Source organism: Vidua macroura, chromosome 28 (genome assembly GCF_024509145.1).
Source record: "Vidua macroura isolate BioBank_ID:100142 chromosome 28, ASM2450914v1, whole genome shotgun sequence".
Lineage (NCBI taxonomy): Eukaryota > Metazoa > Chordata > Aves > Passeriformes > Viduidae > Vidua > Vidua macroura.
This window is the reverse complement of record NC_071598.1, coordinates 383,240-406,552: the sequence shown is the minus strand read 5'-3', so window position 1 is coordinate 406,552 and position 23,313 is coordinate 383,240. Positions and strand designations below refer to the sequence as shown.

Sequence of the window (23,313 nt, the reverse complement as noted above, 5' to 3'; positions counted from 1 at the left end):
CACGCCGCTCCCCGCCGGGCGCCCGCAGCCGGCGGCCGCCCCCGGGGACTCTCCTCGCACCCCCGCCGACGGCCCCGCCGCTGCCCCCAGCCGCTCCCCTCGCTCGCTGCCCACGGAGCCCCGCCGGCCGCCGCGCTCCCGCTGTGCTCCCGCCGCCCCGGCCCCGGCCCCGCTCTGGCCGCGCTCCGGCCGCGCCGCGGGTTTGTGAGCCCGCGGCAGCCAATCAGCGCGGCGCCGCCCGCCGCGCGCTCGCCCGCCGCTGTCAATCAGCGGCCGCGGGAGCCAATCCCGCCCCGCCCCGCCCCGCCCTGCCCAGCGCGGCCCCGACGGCCCCGCGGCTCGGCCGGGCTCGGCTCGGCTCGGCTCGGCTCGGCTCGGCTCGGCTCGGCTCGGCCGGGCTCGGCTCGGCTCGGCTCGGCCGGGCTCGGCTCGGCCCTGCCCGGCCCGGCCCGGCCCGGCTCGGCTCGGCCCGACGGAATGCAGCCGGGGCAGCTCGGGGGTACCCAGAGACCCCTCCCGGGCCGGGGCGTGTGAGCTCCCCCGCAGCACCGCTCGGCTCCATCCCCGGTGAGCGGCCCGAATCCCCCGGAGCCGTTGCCGGTCTCTGAAGCCGGGGCGGCTCTGGGAGGTCCCGGCGCTCCCGAGCGGCTGTTCCAAGGTTGGAGAGATTTCTGTGAACCTGTACTGGACCGTGTAGAACTCATTTCCCAGTTGACAAATTCCAGCAGAAACTACGACATTGAAAGAAAGAAAAAAACAACCAACCGAAACAAAAAACAGGAGAGAGACAGGGGGCCTGTTCTGTAAAGGGTACCGTGTTCCAGATGTGCATTCCCTATTCCTCCAGCAGCGCCAGCCCCTCGCCACCCTTACCTTGCTGTGCTCCTCAGGGCTCGCGGGGACTCGCTGCCCTCCGAAGCCGGGAGGGTACCGGGGGGCCGCGGGGCTGCCCAGCTGCCGGCACAGGCGAGCAGTCCCGCGGGCAGAGCAGGGTGGCCCTTGGGGCAGGCCAGGCAGGAGAAGCTGTCTCGGTCCTTGTGCACAACATCTGGCCATTGAGCAGCTCTGCCCCGTGTGCCTACAGAGCACTGAGCTCTCTCCTCTGGAACGCTCCAAAGCTCCCTTTCCTGCTGCTGCCTTCGGCTCAAACAACTTGTACTACTTAAAACAGGAACTACACCTCATTGAGAGGTAAATCGAAGAGGCTCTGCAGCCTGGAAGCCTGAAAGAGCCACTTTCACCTGAGGGCCAGCAGAACAGAGCAGCCAGTTAGCACCACTAATGAAGTGAAGAATTTAGCGGTAAACAAGGGACCCGGAGCAAAAGAGGCAGTTGGATGGAGCAGGCCCTCTGCTGCTGCTTGGGCTCAGGAAATGATGGCAAAGCACTGATCACTGCTTGTACCAAGAAACAGCTGCAGAATGGACTTCTCATTCCTTGAGAAATTCTGACAGTATAGAGTCTGCTTTTACCAAAACTAGTTTAGAAACACTGAAACATCTCATTTTGAGAATTTAGAAAATAGTGCTGTGTCCCAGGAAACAAGTGCAATGTGGAACAGGGCACTGATCTGCTGAAGGATTTATTCAGGCATCCTGATTTGCACCCAGGTGTTACATCCATGGGCACAAGTCTCTGGTTGGGAACCAAACTGTGCCAGTGCCTCTTCATTTTCCATGGCAGGATCACAGGAAAGTCTCAGAGCCTCTCTATTTGCAGAGCAGCAACAGGTGTGTTTGACTTTGGCAGTGCTATTTCTGTTCCAGGATGAGGCATGCAATAGGAATATCACAGGCAGGTAAGGTGAGGTCTTGGGAAACTCTTGTTCAAAAGTTGGAGAGCTTTCCAAAGGCAACAGCAGTAACGCTGCAACAAAACTACAGTCAGGGTTCCAGTTATCTGCAGGTCAGCAATTACCACATGGCACCAGGTAAATGTCCTGTCAAGGTCACCCCAGGGATATGTACCCTGGAGCATCCCACACTGCTTAGTGGGTTTCACTGCAGCCCTGACACACTGAACAGTAGCTGCTGAGCCTGCCACAGTTCACAGCTCTTGATCCAAGCAGGAAAGCTACAGTTCAGCATGCCTTGGCTGCTAAATCTGACCACATGCATGGTCTGGACAGTTCCTGAACTTGGCTCAGGGAAGGTCTTTGCTGGCTCCCTTCTCTCTTCTGTGGCTGACATCCACATTCATGACAACAGCGCCTGAATGGGAAATCAGGAGTAAATTTTAAACCGAAATACAATTGACCAGCAAATACAATTGCTGGCAAACCACTTTTTATTTAAAAAATATAAGAAACCAGGGAGAAGGAGGAAAAAACCTAAACCAAATGAAAAATGCCAACTCTAGTCTAGGCCACTAAATTGCTTAATACATGATATGAGACCTCTTAGAAAGCAGCTGCCCAAGAAGGGCTGCTCCTCCAACAGACCTCTTCCAGACTGCACATGAACTTTTCTGAGTGAAGCTTGCGCAGCCATTTCCCTTCATAATTATGTAGCCCACTGCTTCTTAAATCTCTGCCTTGTCTCTAATGTCATAGCCATTTATTGCTGTCTTTCCCACAGGGGCTAACATTTTCTTATTGAATAATGAGATGCTTTGCACCACACACCATTCTGGCTGTCCCAAGACCTCTCCTGCCCTGTGAAAAGCCCAGCCCAATTATCCGTGCCTATTTCTGGCTCCATTGTTCATCCCAGCAGCCTGCAGGACCAGGCACTCTGCCCTCATCTGAGCTCGGCATCCCACTCTGCTCCATGTCCCTCTGCGGCGTGTGCTCAGTGGTGACAGGGCAGGTGGCAGGTGACATGTCCCCATGCTGCTGGCAGCGGTGTTCTCCCACCTGTCCCATCCTCCCTGCCCACACTGGGCACGCTCTGCCCTGGCCACCTGGTGCTGGAATGTGCCTTTCCCTGCATGCTGCCCTGGGGAAACAGGCAGGCATGGGATAATAGAATATATTAGCCCTGAGTCCATTCAGGCCCTGGCTCTTTATGAACAAAGCCTGCTAACTGAGCTGATTTTTGCCAAATGACTGGCTTTCGTGCATGAGCAGCAAAGTGGAGCCCCCAAAGACTCCCATGCAACAAGCGCTATTGCCCAGGGCTCATTGTTTTACGCCTGCACTTGAGGGCATGGAGGAGTCACGGCCTTGCCTGCCCTGGCATTTCTTCTCCAGTTTCCCACCGCTGCATTAGCCCCGTCTCAGCCCCAGCAGAAGCAGCAGTGATGGGGGAGATGAGACAAACTCAGGGACAGGGACAGGGATCCCCACAGTCCCTGTCCCAGGGCTCACACTGTCCCTTGGTGCCCATGCCCCCTCTCTGGGGGCAGATGGGATGCACCAGCAGAGGCAGCCCACCTACCATGTCCCTACATGGAGAGCCCACCATGCCACTCCTGCAGCAGGACAGTCCTGGACACCCCCAGGGAATATTTGCTTTAGGTTAGACCCCCCTCAGCCCACGGAGAGCTGATAGCCCCTGGCAGGGTCAGTCCCTGAGGAGGATGTTGGTTTGCCATGTTTGCTTTCTGGTTTTCTCAGCAGATTGCTCCAAGACTCCAATAACACTGATGCAAACAGGAACACTCCCTCGCCCCATGATAAGGGAATCTGCACAGGGAGGTTTGGCAGCTGTGGGGACCCAGTCCGATGCCTCAGTCAGGTGCCCAGTGCCCCTGGGGCTGCAGGAGACACCTTCACCAAAAGCTGGCTGGCAGCAGGGCCAGGATCAAGGCACGCAACAATTCCAGCCAATGTCTCCTGTTTGTGTGAAATTAGCACCAATAAATGCTATAACTATACATGACCAACAACGAATTTACTAGCTAACATATAAAGGACTACAAGAGCTAATGCCTTCAGCACCGGTGAAACTCTTGACCGTCTGCCCCTAGTCCCAGGAGGGAACCGATGGCAAATGTTTACAGGGGCTTATAAATATTTATCCTGTAATAACTTGCTGCATTACAGCACATTCTTCTCCACAAGGCTCAGCTTTGCCGTGGACCAGGTGCAGGCTGCTGAGAGGGTCTGTGGCACATATAAAGTTTGCCTGAATAACATACAGCAAGTGCTGGTGTTCAATAAAACAGCATCAGCCAAGCTGCACGCGTGAAAGACACTGCAAGTCATTCCTTACCCAACAAAAGAAAAATGTGGCTGGGGAGCACAGGTGTGCAGGCATGTTGGTGTGGGTGCAAACCCCTTCTGGGTTGCCAGAGTAACCTGGGGAAGTGCTGCAAGTCACTGGGGAGGTATAAATCACACTGCTGGGCTGGCCTGACCGAAGTCTCGGCCCAAGAGTGGCCCCGTGCTGCCTGAGAACATGGGGACCCTCGGCTGCTTTTGTGAGGACCCCAAAGGAAGGGAACAGGAGACTAGCCCACCATGAGGAAACATCTCCTCATGCTTCTTGCTCTTCAGCAGTCCTGTCTGCACTCTTCCCTCTAAAAATTTTTGAGCCATCTGTCCACTTATTTATTTATGCTTCTCATGCTAAATGATTTGCAAGAGCATAAGATACCTGTGGTTTGGAAACCATGTGATAGTCTCCAAGCTGGACCAGAGATGGAGTTCAGAACTACTTTCTAACAGGAGTAAATGAGCAGATTGGAAAGGCTCCATTGTGTATATTCTGGGTTGCTATTTTCTTAACCCTGTCTCATTAAGATGGATGGAGTTTCTGCTTATTAGTAATTTGGCAAGTTCCTCTTTGTGTACACTCTGCACTTCTCACTAATGACGCTGTGCTTCAGTGATTAACAAAAGAGACTTCCAGCATAGTCAGTGAAAACACAGCCATGCACTTGGGGCACTGGGACAGAAACCCAGCGTTCTGGAGATGCCCTCTATGGAAGACTGTAGGGAACCCAGCAAAGGAGAAGCTGCTGGCCATAAAACCTTTCATGTCACTCAAATAATTTTGACCTAAGGACATTGGTTCTTTGATTTACATATATAATTGCAGAGCTGACAGACCCTGCAACAAAGTGATTCAGAGCCCTTCCTCTGCTGTTCTTAAGACACGTCTGACGGAGATGAAACTGGCACTGCTACTGCCAGTAGATTTACAGCTGGCCATTAAAGTATGTTTACAAGTCTTTAGTACAGTGTACACATCTGGTAAATCATTGATTGAACAAATAGCTCCTCCTGCCATGCTCCCTCTCTCAACTTTTCCTACTACTCTGGTACCCAGCCTGGAGCCTGTGTCCAGTGGTGGTGGCCAGCCAACGGCAGGTGTGCATGTGGTACCCAAGCAGGCAGACACACGTGTCTGCACCTGCACATGTAGCACTGACATCTACATGCTGTTGGACACACACCTACACAAGAAGCCCCACACGGATCCTCAGCATGAAGGTCAGCTGATCTGACCTACATGCAGTGAAAGATATTCTTGCTAGCATTCCTGCTGGCATGTATTCAAATCCCCTAATCTTGGTCACATTGCTCTTGAACCTGGCCAGACCAATCACCTGCACAGGGCAGAGTCCCAGGTGGGTACACAATGAGCAAGAGAGGCAGCTGTTCCTTCCTGGGACTCTCACCAGAGAAGAGAAGGAAGTCGGGGGCCTTTGCCAACCCGCCTTCCAGTGGGCCAGCTGGCTGGCATGGGCCACGCAGAGCTCCTCAGTGCTGACCAGAGCCCTGGCTGCCTGTGGGCTGGGTCCCCCCAGCACCAAGGGGGGAAAGCCAGGCCTGGCAGGGCCTGGGTTTGCTGCACAGGTACAGTGAAAGAAAAGCAGAGTGGAAACAGGGCACAGCTCCAAGTACACAAAAAACAACATCCCTTTTCCCTGGCACCAGGAAGCATTGAATGCAGCCCACACAACGGACTGCACTGGAGCCTTCCCTGCAGCAGGAAAAAAATGCTGGGTTTGGTGTTCTACTGAGCATGGCAGTGGCTGGGGCTGAGGAGCAGCAGGAGCTGCGGGCCCCCACCATGGCTCATTGTGCCAGGCACAATAAGCATCTGGGCAGCTGTGCAGTCATCTGTGGCCAGACCCTTGCTCTTGTGGCCACAGAGCTGGGCAAAGGCCAAAGGGTAAAGGGCAAACCATGGGAGCAGAAACAAAGCTACATCAGCTCATTCATGCAAACCTTTTCAGGAGCTTTTGGTGGCAGGATGACCAGCCATAGGGGTGCAGGACTTGCTGCCTGTGTGTGAATTGCTGTCTGGACACACAGGCTGCCAGGTCCCATGCAGTCACTTGGCAGTGGTTGAAAAAGTGCAGGATCCTGGAGGTTTAATTAGAAGGGACCCACAAGGATCGTCAAAGTCCAACTCCTGGCCCTGCTCACGTGCATGAGAATCCCACCCTGTGCCTGAGAGCGTAGTCCAAACACTTGAGCTCTGGCAGGCTGTGACCACTGCTCTGGGGAGCCTGTTCAGTGCCTGACCAACCTCTGGGGGAAGAACTTGCCCCACTTCTCATTGTCACCCCCTCACCACCAGGTACAGCATCCACCTGTGCTCAAATTCTACTGTAGTATCCTCAAAGTTAAGGTCTCATTTAAGCACTTTTCTGAATAAAAACTTGTTAAGAGAAATGCCTGCAAGGCAAGGCAAGTCCTGCTCTCCCTCCTCTTTTTAACAGTGAGAAAATGGGGTGGCTTTGCCACAAGACAGCTTTGCCTTGGGATGGAAAGAGAGGAGCCTGGGCACTCTCCTTCCATCCCCACATCCAGCTGCCAGCACTGGCTTCTGAGGCAGACTTTGAGATGTTGACTTAAGGCTGATTCCCTGGGGCACAACATGCTGCCTCTCCGTTTCAGGGTTTTAATGGACTGGCAGGGTGTCTGGGAAGGAGGAGAGGGAAACAGAATTTTCCTTTCCCCATAAATAATTTTATGAAAGATTTTAAAAGAGATTTAAAGAAGAATCTCTTTCCTCCCTTCCCCCTTTCTCAACCGTACTGTGCATTTTAAACTGTTTGTGGAAGGGAATTAATTAGCGCAGGCAGCAGAGCCCAAAGCTCTGCAGCAGCCCGTCTTCTGCACAATGGAGATCCAATGCTTTCTCCCCTGCCTGGGAAACACATGCCCAAAATCCAAGTACATACATTTTTTCTAACCTAATTCATTTTGTAGATTGATGGAGAAAATCCATAGCAAATATTTATGACTTTGCAATAAATAACCCTCACAGAAGTTACAAAAGAGTTCTGGCGAGTCTCAAGGTAACTTTCAGCGAATTCCAGGGGTCAGGGCAGACTGGGATACTGAGCCCATAGTGCTCGAGCCTTTGGCTCATCTGTTTTGAATTATTGGTATTACTCAGTGTAGCATTGCTCTCAATGGAGTAGCTGTGCTGTGATTCCATGCCATATTTTATTTCTGTGGCAGGAGAGAAGCTGCAATAACTATTAGTTGTACTCTGTTGTAGCCTGCAAAAAAAGCCAGGCCCCAGCGGGGCGGGGTTGGTGCTGCTGGTGTTTGCAGGCTGGCCAAGGAAGGAGCCTGTGCCCGAGTGCCTGGGACAGGACTCGGGGCCAGACGTGGTGCTTTTCCTGCCAGTTCAGAACGTGGACTGCCGAGGTACTCGCAGGGGCCTGGTGCTGCTCCAAAGGTGGAAGTGTCCCAACATTCTGCTGAAGGCAGCCACCGATGCTCCGGGCCCCTGGAGCCAGAGAGGGGTGGTGGGTGCTGCTGGGGAGCCACACACCCGTCCTGGGAGCCACACTCCTGTCCTGGGAGCCACACTCCTGTCCTGAGAGCCACATACCCATCCTGGGAGCCACACACCCGTCCTGGGAGCCACACTCCTGTCCTGGGAGCCACATACCCATCCTGGGAGCCACATACCCGTCCTGGGAGCCACACACCCGTCCTGGGAGCCACACTCCTGTCCTGGGAGCCACACTCCTGTCCTGGGAGCCACACTCCTGTCCTGAGAGCCACATACCCATCCTGGGAGCCACACTCCTGTCCTGGGAGCCACATACCCGTCCTGGGAGCCACACTCCTGTCCTGGGAGCCACACTCCTGTCCTGGGAGCCACATACCCATCCTGGGAGCCACATACCCGTCCTGGGAGCCACACTCCTGTCCTGGGAGCCACATACCCATCCTGGGAGCCACACACCCGTCCTGGGAGCCACACTCCTGTCCTGGGAGCCACACTCCTGTCCTGGGAGCCACAACCGGGGCGAGAAGGGAGCCAGCTCATCCCCACTCCATCTTCGTTAGCTCTTAATCACCACAGCGGAAGGAAAAGCAGCTAGCAGCATCACGCTGCTCTCCCGGGCATGGGCTCCTTTCAGGGCTTTCAGAAAACAGGGTCAGACGTGTCTTCTGACCTGTGACCTGTCGCTTCCCTCCTCGCCATAATTATCTAATACAGTGCTCTCCCTGCCAAGTACAATGAAACAATTTGTCACTTCAATTGTCTGTCAGTCAACACTGGGGCCTTTTCAACAGGCCAACACATGTTTTTTGAGAGCTTGTCAGCAAGGGCTGTCTGGCCAGGCACATAACCATGGAAAATGGAACCTTTGTTAATTCTGGTTCTTAGAAAAGTAAATCCATTCACTTGTTTTTTTCAGGCCTTCAGTTTGGAATTTGCACAAGAAGCTGAATTGCCCCTGATCCCTAAATGATTGGTCAGAGGATTTGCATGAGGAAGCAGAAATTAATTATTCTTTTCTTTTCTTTTTATTTTCTGTAATTGTGTGTTTAGAAATGAGATTACATTCTACAGCAGCACGAGGGGCTGAGGGGGAATTTGCTTTGCATTTGTTTAGCTCCTTAGAGTTAAGATCACCTAATCGTTTCAAGCATTTCCTAAGATTCCCTCTCTCTTTTTCTGCTTTAATGACCAAACAAAGATTGTGCTACTTCCCGGGGAACTTTTCTGGCAGCTGAGCTCAGCAGTGGGAGCCAGGGGCTTATCCCTCTGCCGAAATAGTCTTAGAATCACACAATCACTAAGGTTGGAAAAGACCTCGAGGATCACCGAGTGCAACCATTAACTAACTCAATGCTGCCAAGGTCTTCTTCCTGCTTTTGGCTTGCAGGGCACAAAAGGCATTGCAGAGCCCACGGGCTTGAGCCTCGGTGGCTCCTTGTGCTGGAGGAAGGGTGTCAGGATTCCAGCCAGCCCAGGAAGGAGCTGCTGGCTGCCTGAGTCACATGTGCAGTCAGCACAAGCTGGGGTGCCTGGGGACTCCCATGCCTGGCAGGGAGCTGGGAACATCCCAGCAGGGTCACCTGAGCTGTCAGGACATGGATCTGCCAGTTCCAAGCCCTGCAGTCATGCTCCTGTTCAGACAGGAACATGAAGGACGGGCCGGAGGATGAGCTCCCAAAGGCCCCTCCGGAAGGACGGGCCGGAGGATGAGCTCCCAAAGGCCCCTCCTGAAGGACGGGACGGAGGATGAGCTCCCAAAGGCCCCTCCGCAAGGACGGGCCGGAGGATGAGCTCCCAAGGCACAGCCCCGCGGCCCCAGGACACGGCGCTCCGGGGTGAGGCCGTCCCCGCGCTCTCTGCTGCTCGCCTGGCAGGCCCAGCTTTGCCCTGGCCCGAGGGGCCGCTGCCCTCGCTGAGCTTGGCGGCCTGCAGCCCTCGGGCAGAGGCTAAGGGGCCGCCAGCGGACGCGGGATGCGGCAGCACTGCCAGCCCCGACAAAGCCGCGGGAGCGCCGCTCTGCTCGCAGCGGCTCCGGTTCCTAAAAAAAGCCATGGAACTGATGCCCGAGCTGGGAGCGGCGGGCCCGGGACAGCGGCAGGCGACGGTGCCCGCAGGCCCCGGGACAGGGCCGGGCACCGGGACAGGGCCGGGTACCGAGACACGGCCGGGTACCGGGACAGGGCCGGACACCGGCACAGGGCCGGGTACCGGGACAGGGCCGGGTACCGAGACACGGCCGGGTACCGGGACAGGGCCGGGTACCGGGACAGGGCCGGGTACCGAGACAGGGCCGGGCACCGGCACAGGGCCGGGTACCGGGACAGGGCCGGGTACCGGGACAGGGCTGGGTACCGAGACACGGCCGGGTACCGGGACAGGGCCGGGTACCGGGACACGGCCGGACACCGGCACAGGGCCGGGTACTGGGACAGGGCTGGGTACCGAGACACGGCCGGGTACCGGGACAGGGCCGGGTACCGGGACAGGGCCGGGTACCGGGACAGGGCTGGGTACCGAGACACGGCCGGGTACCGGGACAGGGCCGGGCCCCGGTGCCTGTGGGCCCGGGCGGTACCAAGTACGGCCTGGGGGGGGCGTCGGGGCAGCGCCAGGCGCCGTTGCCTGTGGGTCGCGGGCGGTACCAAGTACGGCCGTGGGGGGGCTGTCACGTGGGCAGACGCGCTCGAGGTGAGCAGAGCGCCCAATCCGAGATGGGTGCTTTGGCGCATGCGCGCTCGTGCCGTTCTGCGGCCTCCGAGGCTACGCCTGCGCACTGCCGCGCCTCGTGGCGCCTGGCGGCACTTCCGCCCTCAGCCGGAGCCCGGCGTCGCCTCGGCGGTTTTGCGACAGCCGTAAGCGCGCGGGGCGGCCGGCGGAGCGCAGGCACCGGACGGGGCCGGGGCGGCGGCGCGATGAGGCCGCAACAGGCGCCTGTGTCGGGCAAGGTGTTCATCCAGCGCGACTACAGCGGTGGGACGCGCTGCCAGTTCCAGAGCAAGTTCCCGGCCGAGCTGGAGAACCGGGTGAGGCGGGGCGGACTGGGGCCGGCCCGGGGCTCGCGGCGAGCGCGGCGCACGGAGCCTGCACACCGGGCAGGACCGGGCCGGGCCTCACGGGCCTGCGCCCAGGTGGCGTTCGCAGGTGCCCTGCCTCGGTCGGAGCCGGTTCCGCGGGTTCCCCGAGGGCGGGGTAGCATCTCCTGCAGGAATCTCTAACCGGGGCCGTGCCGGTGCAGGGGCGGACGCGGTTCCTCCCCCGTGTCCCCGTCCCGGACTGTGGTCAGTCCTGCGGAAGGCGGCTGCTTGGCAGTAGAGCGGAATGTACTCGTTGCGTCTGTGCGAATAGAGCCGGCTGTGTGCTCTCGGGTGATAGCTTTGTCCTCTCCCTTGAAATCCTACCCGTCCTGCCGAGCCCGCTCAGAGGCCTCACAAATGCTGTCTCAGGTACTTTCGTTTTGGTCAGTGCTATCAGATGCGGGATCTTAAGCTGACAGTCAAACAAACACGCCTTCCTACCCCATTTTCTTTCTCTCACTCGGCTTTTTTCTCTGCCTTGTTCCTTTGTTGTGGGTGCATTTGGTCAGCACTGCAGCAGCACCGAGGCGCTGTGGGTGTGGAGTGTCCATCCACTCTCGCCTGTTCACTCACGCCCAGCACATCCCTGGGTGTGAATTCGGGTTTTCTCGCAGTCGAATTGCACGTTTGCTTAGGCTGAACGGTTTTGTGTCCACGTTGTGTTTGAGTTCAGACTCAGCCTGAGCACGGGGAGGTGTCTGACAAAGAGCTGCGGGGCTGTAACTCTGTGTGCTCCACCTGCACTGAGCGCAGTGCAGGTGATCCCTGAGTGCAGGTGGATGTTCAGGGGTACTGCTGAGTTCTGAAGTGTGCACCTGACAGCCCCACTTGCTTTTCTTGCAGATTGACAGGCAGCAGTTTGAGGAGACAGTCCGGACACTGAACAACCTCTATGCAGAAGCTGAAAAACTTGGGGGCCAATCTTACCTAGAGGGCTGCCTCGCCTGCCTGACTGCCTACACCATCTTCCTGTGCATGGAGACACACTATGAAAAGGTATGTGCTTGCTTCCCCTTCATCCTGCAGGCAAGCACTGGTTCCTGGTGGGTTTCCTGTGGCTTGCAGTGCTTTGGTGCAGATTCTGTACGGATGTACCTCAGATGTGCTGGTACTGGTCAGTGTGGGTCCCATGGGGGGCACCCTGAATCCAGGCAAGTGCCTGCACTGTGGAGCCATCAGAGCACTTGTGTGTCACTTCTCACCTTGCCGTGGCTGTGACACTGTTCCAAAGGAAACAGTTGTGACTTCTGTGCTGTTCCACTGCCAGGTTCTAAAGAAAATTGCTAAGTTCATTCAGGAACAGAATGAGAAGATCTACGCTCCTCAGGGCCTTCTGCTGACAGACCCCATTGAAAGAGGATTAAGAGTTGTATCCTTCTGTGGCTTCTGACATTGTCTCCTGCCTTGTGCTCCTCGTTTGTCTCAGTGAGGCTCCTCTGCTCATGCTCGATCTGTGAAACAGAATCAGTGATCAGTCTTGTTCTCTGTGTTGTGTCCTGGTCCCCAGTCAGGTTTTCCTATGTTGAGCTTTGGTGCCCATGAAGATGTGGAACCCGACCTTTGTGACTGCCTGGAAAGGGCGCTCAGGATCCTTCCTCTATTCCAGTAACCTCCAGAAATGCTGTTTTCTGACTGGGGAAAGAAGTGACCATGTTGGTAGGACAGAAATTGATGTTGTGATAACAAGACCTGGCTGTTAGTTAATGTGCAACCCTCAGCTCAGATTCTGGTGAAGATCTTGACATACAACATCACTGCAAGCCCAGCACTTGCTCTTGCTTCCAGTGTGGCTTATTTCAACCCTTTTTCTTCAGCTGTTGAGCCACTCTGCAGACATTTTATGTGGTTATTACCTGAAGTTGTAAAGACCTCTCATAGCAAATGGGGAAGTAGAATGAGTAACTCGCCTTTCTTTGAAAATCTTGAAACCACAGCAACTTGGAACCCAGTGCCAATTGAATGTACGATGAGGCTAATTCCTTGCAGTTGGGTTTTCTGTGTCCTTGTCCAAATAGCTCAGAGCTGTCACCTACATGACTCCTTTTTTCTCAGTGTGTTTTCCATTGTGCATACACCTTCTGAAAAAAAAAACAAAAAACAACATTCAACTTGAGAAAAGCATTTTCAGTTTGGTAGGTGAATTATTAGCAATATTAACTTTTTTGCTTGGTGCACAAAAGTTCCACTTTTGTGGAAGCCTTCCAAGCCTTCCCCAAAATTTAGCAGGGGGGCAAGGCTCAAACCCACAGAGCACTGAGTTCCTGTGCAGGCCCTGGGCTGGGAGCCAGTGCTCTTACCTGATGAGGCATCTCATATAGGCTGTTCCCTTTGCTTTGGAGCTCTGGGACCTGCCTTTAAACAGCTCAGGTATCAAAAGTCCCATCATCTTAATGTTTTTCTGCCTTTTTCTGGGTATGTTTTCATAGTCTCTTTATAGTGTATTTCCCTAACAGCTTTTCTGTGCAGATTGAAATTACCATTTATGAAGACAGAGGTTTGACCAGTGGAAGATAAAACTGCGGAGTCTCAGGTACGTGTTACCCTTATCTCAGTTCAAGCTCAACATCTTTCTGTGCTCAGAGGATTGGGTGCTGTCATGCTGAGAGTTTATCCCAGCCTTGTACGTCGTCAAAGACTGTTCACATAAATCCTGTGTGGACCAGCTCTTCTTGGAAGTAAAAATATCAGTACTGGGTAGGATGTTGCTGAACATTACCTTGAAGAAATTTGAGTCTCGGTTGTGTAAGTATGCTAACTTGTGCTATATTATGTCCACAATTCTTCTCAGGTCAGTAAACAACGGACTCTGTCCCTGGGTGTACTTTAGCATACAGAGCCTTTTTGCTGCAGTTCTTCAGTTGCTGTTCTGGTTATCGTGCTGATGCTTTTGGGTGAGAGGGCCCAGCAGCCGTGAAAAGCTCTGCTGAGAGCTCTCAGTTCTCTTGGTGCTGTGGGGCGAGTCACAGAGTGAGGAGTGTTCACAGGACTGGGGCTCATGATAATTGTGTCCAGCGTAGACCACCAAAATTGCTCTCTGTGACTTTGCTTTTGGAAAGCTGACATTGGCACTGGCTCCCTTGTGCTCTGCAGGTCCTGACAGCAGTTCAGACTGTTGGCAGTATACACAGAAAAGAATGGGAAACATTTATGCCTGTTTTGTGAAAAGAAACAAATACTAAAGGTCTTTATTTTTTGTTTGGACAAATGAAATTAAGAGTTCTGGGTTCTGCTCGCCACAACACATGGTAACTCTTGCCACACTCTTGCTGCAGGCGTAGAAAGGTTTGTGTAGGGGAGCTTTTGGTTTGACTTAGGGGGAGTTTCTAACCATATGAAACCTCTTTTCTAGATGACAGCTCACCGGTGGACTTGCTGTACCAAGGTTCCCCTACCTCCTACTTTAGAGCATCATTCCTTTCTCTGCTGCCAGATCCACAGTGCCATCTACTACAAGGACTAACTTCCTCAAACTGCTCCCCAGGGGGTGACCTAGCTGGTCAGCATCCACTTTGCAGTAGATTTGGAAGCAACAGGATCACTTTTTAGTTTTTGTTTGGTTTGGGTTTTTTTTTCCTCAAGAAAAGGCAGAAGTGGTAAAGCTGTGTTCTCTCCCGAAAGAAATGGGGCTCTCAGCCCAACAGAGGTTTAGTTTTAGTCCTGTAAGTGCAGTGCTGTTCGTCCCTGGTTCTTAAACCCTTCTGTGTGTCAGTTGGGCTTTGGAAAGCTCCAGCTCAAAGTTGGGAATTTCCCTCCAGGTAAGAGTGCAGAGATACACAGTGCCTCTTCCCAGTGAGGAGTGACTCAAGGCAGCATCTCTTGTGCTGATCCTTGTGGAAAACCAAAAGGCAAAGTGTTCCTTGAGTTAAGGTCTTGGTTATCCCTGGGGGGAGGGGGTTGTAGCCAGACTTTAACCCTGGTGGTTTTTCTGCCCCTGTGTCTGTGCTGTTTTGGCCCCCTCAGTGCTCACCAAGGCGGGCCTGGTCAGTGATGAAACAGTGAGCACAGTAAAGTGGATGCTGAGCCAATAAAAATAATGATTCCCACCCTTCTCTAATTAATATGTGAAGTGTAAAACTGTTTCTTTATGGATTTCTTATATGTAATTTATAGGAAAAGATTGATTTGACGAACTGTAAGATACTGTGTAAGATGGATTTCTTAATTCTGTCTCTGGCACACACTGAGGAGTTGAGCTGTGCATTCCTTAGCATCCCCATGCATTGCTCAGCAGTACCTGCACGAGTGAAGGTACCCCCAATCCAAGCTGGCTGAATCTTTTCTCACATCCTTCTCCCGTGTCAAAGCCCAGGTGTCCCGGTATAGGGGCGAGTGTCAGTGTCCAGTTGTGGAAGGAACTCAGGAGTTCAGGAGAGACGCTTAGCAGGGGTGGAGGGGCTGGGTTGGTTGGTGGTGGTGCTGCAGGTGCTAATACTGGATATGGAACTCCAGGCTCATTCCTCAGCCACTGGGGGGTTGAGATTTGATTAATATTTTCATTGTATAAATTTGTTTTTTCTAAACTGTAACAGTGTTTGCCTTTCACAGCTGTTGCAATATTGGCAGAAGTACTGATGGATCAGTAAACCTTTTCTTAAACTGTGTCCAGGTGTGTTCTGGCAGCGCCGTGGCGTGGGGCACGGGGTGACTGCGGAGCGCGGGGCTGGCAGCGGCCGGAACCGCAGCGCCTCGGGGCCGGGCTGCGACACCAGGGGGCCGTGTCCGGGCCCGGTGGCCACTGGGGGCTGTGCCCGGGCCCGGGGCTCTGCCTGCCGCGGGGCCGGTGGCCACTGGGGGCTGTGCCCGGGCCCGGGGCTCCGCCTGCCGCGGGGCCGGTGGCCACTGGGGGCTGTGCCCGGGCCCGGGGCTCTGCCTGCCGCGGGGCCGGTGGCCACTGGGGGCTGTGCCCGGGCCCGGGGCTCCGCCTGCCGCGGGGCCGGTGGCCACTGGGGGCTGTGCCCGGGCCCGGGGCTCTGCCTGCCGCGGGGCCGGTGGCCACTCGGTGCCCGGGCCTGGGGCCGGGGGTGCCAAATCCGCTGAGCCCTGATTGGCTGGAACAGCTGCGGCTGAGCTCTGATTGGCTGGAACAGCTGCGGCTGAGCCCTGATTGGCTGGAACAGCTGCAGCTTCACTGCAGCTCCTCATTGGCCCAGAAGTTGCAGCTTGGCGCCGCTCTCTGATTGGTGGAAGCGCCTGCAGCCTGATCCACCCCCAGCCTTCCAAAAAAGCCGTATCCGCTTCCTGATTGGCCGGAACAGCGTCGTTTCAAGCCGCCTCCTGGTTGGCCGCGGAAGTGGCATCTTCAGTCTGCATCCTGATTGGCCGGAGATGATGGCTTTTTTCACTCCGCCGCTCCGTTTCCCGCCTGGCCCAGCGGGATTCCCCACCCACGGTCCCGGGCTGCCGCGCATGCGCCGTTGCGGGTGGCGGGCGCCGGGCGGGAGCGATGGCGACCGCGGCCGGCGGCGACTCGGACGGCGACAGCGAGGAGCTGGTGCTCACCCCAGCACAGCTGATCCACAGCCTGGAGCAGGTGTCGTGGGCTAGAGCGACGGGCCTGGGCCGGGGGGGCAGCGGGGCTTGCTGGGCGCACTGGAGCAGATGCCGAGCGGCGGGGCCGTGGCCGTGTTTGCTCCTCTCGCTGGTGAGGGTGTAGCTGAGGTTTTCCTCGCTTTCACTGACAGCGTGCCTTCTTTCAGGCCTGGCTGAATGAGAAATTTGCTCCAGAACTGCTGGAGAGTAAGCCTGAAATCATCGAGTGCGTTGTGGAGCAGCTGGACCATATGGTAGGTTCTGCAGGCTCGGGTGGGGTGCAGGCAGGCCCCGGCTGCCTGGACTGGCACGAACACGCCTGAGTCTCTTTGAGAGTGCCGGGGTTGTCTGCTTCCCTGTCTCTGAGGCAAGGCTTCTCTGAGTTTCTTCTCTGAGCTAAAGAAGGGGGGTAAAGTACGAGGAGGCAGCGTGCTTTGGCTCATCAAAAGCAGCCGTAGTCTGGTTTTGTGGGTTCTGCATACAAAACTTGTCTTCCTCTGTTTCTTCTTGTTTGGTGTTTCAACCATTTAATTTCTCGTTGCTTTTTCTCGCAGGAAGCAAACCTGAAACGGGCGAAGAGAGGAGACCTGAAGGTCAGTGTCCATCACATGGAGATCGAGAGGATCCGGTACGTGCTCAGCAGCTACCTGCGGTGTCGACTGGTCAAGGTAATGCTTGCTGTGCAGCCCAGAGGGTGAAGAAGGGGAATTTCAGGAGGGATTTTTACCTACACAGGGCTTCCTGCCTCAGCACAGCATTTGATTACAGCATGTTCTCTCTCTGTTCTCTGAAATGTAACTCATATTAATTTCTTGGGCAGACTTTCTTATTGTAATGACGAAGATCACAGCAGTGTTGATCACAGTATTGTCAGTGCTGCTTGCTTCATCTAAGCCTGGGGTGGCACAGCTCAATGCTGTCCCCTTCTGCCCGAGCCTTGCTGTGTGCACACATGCTTGTATAGCTTGGTGATCCCCTGTGATGTCCCAGTGACTTCAGGAGCAGGGATTTGGGCAGGCCTGCGGCTGCTCCTGCAGCTTGTAGGGAATCCAGTGGAGAGTGGGGGTTTAGACACTGAACTCCTGGGAGAGATCTGTGTCATTCTTTTGGATTGTGTTCCAATATTAGATAGAGAAGTTTTTTCCCCACATCCTGGAGAAGGAGAAGTCTCGAGCTGAAGGGGAGCCCTCCATTTTATCACCAGAGGAGTTTGCTTTTGCTAAAGAGTGAGTAGGTTTTCAATGTATCTTCCTCCCCTTTTATAGATTATAGAAATTTACCTGTGTGTTTTGCTGAAGTTCTTGAGACTGTGAGCCTTAGATAGTTTTGAAGTAAGAATCAGTGTGTCTTACCAGGAGATTTCTTTGTGGGCAAGAAAGGAACTGAAAATAGCTCTGGTGACTTTGAGTCAGTTGCCAGGGTAGGCCAAGGGCCTTTCTTTGGCTGTGCCCATGGGATGAGGAGCTGTCTCTTACTCTTGTTTTGAGTCAGTACTCTCCCTGCAGATTTGTATTTGCTTAACTAACTCAATGCTTCAATGGTTTGTTTCAGGTATATGGCAAACACAGAGGCTTACCTGAAAAATGTGGCCCTAAAACACATGCCACCTAACCTGCAGAAAGTGTCTCTTCTAAAGTCAGGTGAGTCTATCCAGACTCCAGGGTAATCTGGAAATTGTAGAAGCAGGCAGAAGTGTGGGGAAAGCTCCAGGGAGCCCCAGATGTAAGGACTAGTCCTCCACTTGCTGCTCAGTTGAAGAAAGGTGATGTGATGATAATGTAACGTGGTTCCGTGCTGCTGCCAGGGGATCGTGCTGGCCCCTGCTGTCAAGTCCTGTCTTGCACTGAGGCTGAGCACACGCATCTGCTTAGAAGGGTCTGGTGTTCCCCTTGCTGGCTATAAGTTTCTTACCTGTCAGACCCCTCGGTGTTCTGCAGAGGAACATAAGTGAGGGCTGAGCTTGTGCTCTCAATCTGTTGTCTGCAGTTCCAAAGCCCAACCTGGACTCCTTTGTGTTTCTGAGGGTGCTGGAGCGGCAGGAGAACATCCTAGTGGAGCCAGAGACGGATGAGCAGAGGTAGGTGGGCATTTCTGCACGTGGCACAGGTATCAGTCAGTGTCACTGATGGGCTGCAGCTCATGTCCCCCTGTCTCTGCAGGGAATATGCCATCAACATGGAGGAGGGCTCGCAGCACCTGATCCGCTACAGAACCGTGGCCCCTCTGGTGGCCTCAGGAGCCGTGCAGCTCATCTAGGGGAGAGGTAAGTGCGTGGTGGGAGGAGCAGCTACCACACCATCTCCCCTGCCCACCCCACCACAGTGGGGCTGGCAGGAGCTCCCCGTGGGGCTGCCTGGGCCAGGTCCCCTCTGGGGCTGGGTCCCCTCCCAGGGCCAGGTCCCCACTGCCATGGCAGGCAGAGCACAGTGGCACTGGAGGTGAGTACCACAGTGTTGTACCACAGAGGCATTCATTACCCCCACAGCTCACAAAGCTCCTGATCGCTTGTGACACGGCCAGCATACAGCCATACAGTCCTTTGGCATTCCTGGGTGACAGCAGGCTGTGTCACGGGGCGGTGTCTGGAAAGCTTCAGTGTGTAGCTGCTGGGATGCCTTGTTTAAGAGCAGTGGCCGGTGGCATCACCAAAATGGAACAAGTGTGGTCTTGGCTCAGGAGAAAGCAGTTTCTGCTTTGTGTCATCTGAATACCCTCCCTGCAGAGGGTGAGGGGTTCTGGTACAGCGTCAGGTTGCATTTGTGAGAGTAGACACTGTCAGACTCCCTTCTGCAGGAGCCACTGCTAAGGGAAGTGGGACACGCAGTTCATTTTTGCTGGTCATGCAAAGCAAAAGCTGCCCCATGCAGGCCTCTTCTATTGGAGGAGAAGCCAGGGTGTTGTGTGGTACCTCAGCTCAGGACCTGTCGAGTGCAAGGGCAGACAGGGGCTTGTGTTCATCAGGGCAGGGTTTCTCTTCCCTGCATGAGGGGTGTCTGGGGAGCATCTTCCTCTACAAGGCTGGGGGTGACACAGGGCATCTTGTAGTGTGAGTGGCTTTGCATGTGTGGTTTATAGTCTTCCTAATTAATCCACTTAGGTAAAGAAGATTCTTTCAAGTATAGACATTAAGAGGGGGGCTGGGTTTAATCTGTAGGAATCAGTAGCATGTTCCTCTGGCCAGCCCCCCAGGAAGGGCTTGTGAACTGTGCCCTGCCCGTATTTACAGCCAGACAACTTCACAGAGGTGACTGAAGCTTCCAGACAAAATCCTTGCTAATCTGCTGCTGTGGAAGCGTGCTCCACAGGATCTGCTTGAGGAGTGTGTAGGTGGCACGTCTGCAGGCTTCCTCCTTGGCCCTACTGACTCTGACTGAATGCTTGTCCAGACAGCCTGTACTTGCCACACAGCTGCGTGTCACGTGGCTGCAGCAGTGTGAGCCTGAGGGGCATCTCTCCTTGTCTAGTGGCTGAACTTCAACTGACCTGATGGTCTCCAGAGTGCCTCGCGTGTAGCTCATCTCGAGCTTGCAGCTGGCACATGGCTGTGTCTTCACAGGCTGGGCAGGAGAGTGGAGATGGCTGAGATCAGCCAGGCTCCAGGTGAGAGTCAGTTGTGGCACACCCGAAAATGCTACCTGCTTTTGTGTCCTTCCATGACTAAATACTGGGACATCTGTGTAACTGCTAACACTGCACCTCTGCTCTGTCTGTGCTGGGGGAAGGAGAAGTGTCCACAACTTTATTGAGAAAATTACGGTTTTGGCTTGTCCTTTTAGACGAAGGAGAAGACACAGCAGGTTTATCCACCTTAATCTGTGCTGCTGGGAGAGAATGGGTAGAATGGGGGCAGCTTTTCCAGTGTCCATGGGTTCTGCTGTTAAACTTGATGTCATACATTCCTTGTTCTCTGCTCTCCCCCGGGTGGAAGTAGCTTGGTGATTAGCTCTGAATGCAGAGTAGGTGGATGGTGGAAGAGGTCACAGGGAGGGCACTGATGGTGAGCTGCAATTTCCCTGCCTGAGCAGGAACTGCTCTCCTGGGGGAAAGAGAAAGGTGGGACAACTGGTTTCATTGCTAGGAAGATTCACGTTTGTGTTGGCTACCCCAGGTCGCTGAAGTTGGGGGATCAGCCCGAGATGATGTGTTGAAAGCACATTTTTGCATCATATTTTTGCCAGCTGGGCACTGGGTTCAAGCTGACTTTGGCCGTCCTGTGAGAGGTGTCTTGCATTGTGCTGCAGACATTCAGACATGGTGGTGATGGAGAGCCATGTAGAAATATTGATAGGTCAGTCAGCTGTGTCATGAGCTGATGAAAATCTGTGCTGTCAGCAGGAACAATCAGGGCTGCTTAACATAAATGGCTAGACAGCTCTGGGGAGATTAGCAAGGAGTGCAAGGCAGGGGTGATCTGATTTAAGTGACAGTTTTTACTGTCAAGGAGTCACAGGTGACCTGAACAGTGAGGGTGATTTTGATTATAGATGTTGGGGACACCACAGTGTCTCTTGCGTGCTTGGGTGTGAGCAAATTTCCTTCCCAGTGCACACATCAAGGATAAGAAGCTTCTGAGTTGGTAGAGGATGAGCCGGGGCTCTGGGTTTTTCTCTGCTTAGACACCCTGGAAATAGCTGTCTTTGGAGAAGCATCTGAAAAGGGGTGTATAAAACCAATTCAGACCTCCCCCATTAAAGACTGGGTAAGAGGAACACGCCCCTCTTTCTCCCAGGGCTGATGGTTGCACAGCTGCTGGTCCTCCAAAAGCACTCGTGGTTTTGTGGCACCAGGACCCATTTCTGTGCTGTTCCCCCCTGCTGGCCCCTGCCTGGCGCAGTGGAAGGCCGCGCTGTGCCGGGCCGGTACCGGCGGGTGTCCGGGCCGGTACCGGCGGGTGTCCGGGCCGGTTCCCGCGGCTCTCCGGGCCGATACCGGCGGCTCTCCAGGCCGGTTCCCGCGCCTCTCCGGGCCGGTTCCCGCGGCTCTCCGGGCCGATACCGGCGGCTCTCCAGGCCGGTTCCCGCGCCTCTCCGGGCCGGTACTCGCGCCTCTCCAGGCCGGTTCCCGCGCCTCTCCGAGCCGGTACTCGCGCCTCTCCAGGCCGGTTCCCGCAGCTCTCCGGGCCGGTTCCCGCGCCTCTCCGGGCCGATACCGGCGGCTCTCCGGGCCGGTTCCCGCGGGTGTCCGGGCCGGTTCCCGCGCCTCTCCGGGCCGGTTCCCGCGCCTCTCCGGGCCGCGGTGCCGCCGCCGCCGGGCCCGGTGCGAGCGCGGCCCCGCGAGGGGGCGTGGCGGGGCAGCGCCGGCCCCATTGGCCGGCCGGAGCGCGGCGCCGGCGCTGATTGGCCGGGGCGGGTCGCGCCGGCCGCGGGCGCTCCCGCCGCTCCATTGCCGGAGCCGCCGCGGCGGGAGCGGAGCGGGCGCGATGAGCTGCGGCGAGTGAGCGGGGCCGGGCGCGGGTGGGGCGGGGGGCTCGCCGGGGCCGCGCCGCCTGACCTCCCCCCTTCGTCTCTAGGCTTTTCCAGGTGTGCAGCGGGCGGGCTGTCGCAGCCCCAGCCATGCCCGTGGACCTGGCCGTGCGGCTCTGCCTGAGCCATTCGCCCCCCATCCGCAAGCTGCTGAACTCCTACGAGGAGCTGCGGGGCAACCGAGGCCGCAAACCCCTCCGATCCTGTCTCAACCAGAAGCTGAGCGCAGAACCTGAGCCGGAGCGGCGAGACAAGGGCTCCAAGGGCCAGAAGAAGAAGCAGGTTGTGTTTGCTGATATGAAGGGGCTCTCACTGACAGCTGTCCGCTTCTTCTCAAAGATTGAGGAGGACCTCTGTGATTTGCAGCACGCCCTGTCAGACCTTGCCGGTTCCCGACCTAGCAAAAGCCCCCTGTGGGAAGCGTGCAGGTATGTACTGGACTTCCCACAGCCCTCTGCAAACTATGTGGCTTTCCGCAACAACCTGCACAGCAACTTTGTCTGCCTGGAGAGTTGTCTGATCCAGGGCCGTGCTCTGTCAGGGACAGTGAAGGTTAGAAACATCGAGTACGAGAAGAAAGTGATGGTCCGCATCACCTTTGATGGCTGGAAGAGCTTCCGCGACATCTCTTGCCAGTTCATGCACAGCACGTACGGCTCAGCTGACACGGACATCTTCTCTTTCGAGCTTACCCTGCCCAAGCCGTCCATTTCCCATAGGGGCGCAGAGTTCTGCATCTCCTTCCAGTGTGGACAGAAGACCCACTGGGACAACAACCATGGGAAGAACTACAAGATCTGCCACGTGGGCATGATCCGCCCTGTCTCCTGCGCTGTGAAGAGTGCCAGCAGGGCCTGGGAGCATCTTGGCACCTCTGGGGCTGCTGCTCTAGTCCTTTCTCACCTGCAGACCTGGCAGCATTCAGACCAGGCTCCTTATTGGTAGGAAGGCAGCATGGGGAGACATGTAGGTGCTAGGTGCCCTCCCTGTCCCGACTGGCACAAGGGTCCTTGGGGAGGGGTCAGCTGCAGAAGATGCTGCTCACGGGTTTGTTAGCTCCTTCATGGCCCGCTGCTCTATGAGCAGCTGCCAGTCCCTGCAGAAGCTTCTTCACTTCTTGCTGCTGCTTGAAGTAACTCCTGCGTGTAGGGTCTCAGGGCAACACAAGAGTAGGGGAGTGACAAGGGCGGGGCTGTGCGCTGGGACTCGCGGCCAGGTGTGAGCCACGCCGGGAGCTGCGGTGGCCGGTGCCGCCCAAGTGCCGTGTGTGGAGGGGGCACGGTCCCGGCGCTGCCGCTGCAGGCGCTCTCCAGCCGCGGTCCCGAGAGGGGCTCACGGCGGCGGTACTGGGCCGGGCGCGGCGGGGTGCCCGCGGTCGTTGTTGCTGTGACGGGGAGTTAATAAAGTGACGGCGCTTCGCGACTCCGCCTCCTCGTCCGCCTCCGCGGGGGCGGGGCCTCGGGCGGGCGGCGCGCTCCTGCAGGCGCCCTCTGGCGGCGGCGGCGGACGGGCGGCGCGGCCCTGCGGGCGCGGCCCCGCGGGCGGCGCGCTGACGCCACGCACGCAGCGCGGCGCGGGGGCGCGCACGGCGCGTGGCGGGGC

The 23,313-nt window shown here is 56.0% G+C and overlaps 2 protein-coding genes across 3 annotated transcripts; both read left to right on the top strand.

Annotated features, from left to right (window-relative positions):
- Positions 1-10,445: 10,445 nt before the first annotated feature.
- Positions 10,446-15,321, top strand: GOLGA7 (golgin A7). The gene is made up of 5 exons (XM_054000881.1): positions 10,446-10,669; positions 11,564-11,716; positions 11,988-12,089; positions 13,187-13,250; positions 14,070-15,321. The coding sequence occupies exons 1-4, from the start codon at positions 10,559-10,561 to the stop codon at positions 13,232-13,234; spliced, it is 414 nt and encodes a 137-aa protein (XP_053856856.1). The 5' UTR covers positions 10,446-10,558; the 3' UTR covers positions 13,235-13,250; positions 14,070-15,321.
- Positions 15,322-16,100: 779 nt separating this feature from the next.
- On the top strand, positions 16,101-23,133 carry GINS4 (GINS complex subunit 4). 2 transcript variants are annotated; one of them, XM_054000875.1, is made up of 8 exons: positions 16,101-16,250; positions 16,417-16,503; positions 16,804-16,917; positions 17,378-17,475; positions 17,801-17,889; positions 18,236-18,326; positions 18,409-18,512; positions 21,759-21,847. In XM_054000875.1, exons 1-7 carry the CDS (start codon positions 16,164-16,166, stop codon positions 18,503-18,505), a joined length of 663 nt encoding a protein of 220 aa, XP_053856850.1. In that variant the 5' UTR covers positions 16,101-16,163; the 3' UTR covers positions 18,506-18,512; positions 21,759-21,847. The 2 variants fall into 2 exon arrangements, with proteins under 2 accessions (XP_053856850.1, XP_053856849.1); XM_054000874.1 differs by lacking the exons at positions 16,101-16,250; positions 16,417-16,503; positions 16,804-16,917; ... (1 more) ...; positions 17,801-17,889; positions 18,236-18,326 and having other exon boundaries at positions 18,431-18,512; positions 21,759-23,133.
- Positions 23,134-23,313: the final 180 nt, after the last annotated feature.

Bases quoted from the DNA above. Each gene is read 5' to 3' on its own strand.
- GOLGA7 (XM_054000881.1), top strand. From the start codon at position 10,559: ATGAGGCCGCAACAGGCGCCTGTGTCGGGCAAGGTGTTCATCCAGCGC. The intron at 11,717-11,987 runs GTATGTGCTTGC...TTCCACTGCCAG, and splicing joins TGGAGACACACTATGAAAAG to GTTCTAAAGAAAATTGCTAA. The intron at 12,090-13,186 runs GTATCCTTCTGT...TTTTCTGTGCAG, and splicing joins TTGAAAGAGGATTAAGAGTT to ATTGAAATTACCATTTATGA.
- GINS4 (XM_054000874.1), top strand. From the start codon at position 21,802: ATGCCCGTGGACCTGGCCGTGCGGCTCTGCCTGAGCCATTCGCCCCCC.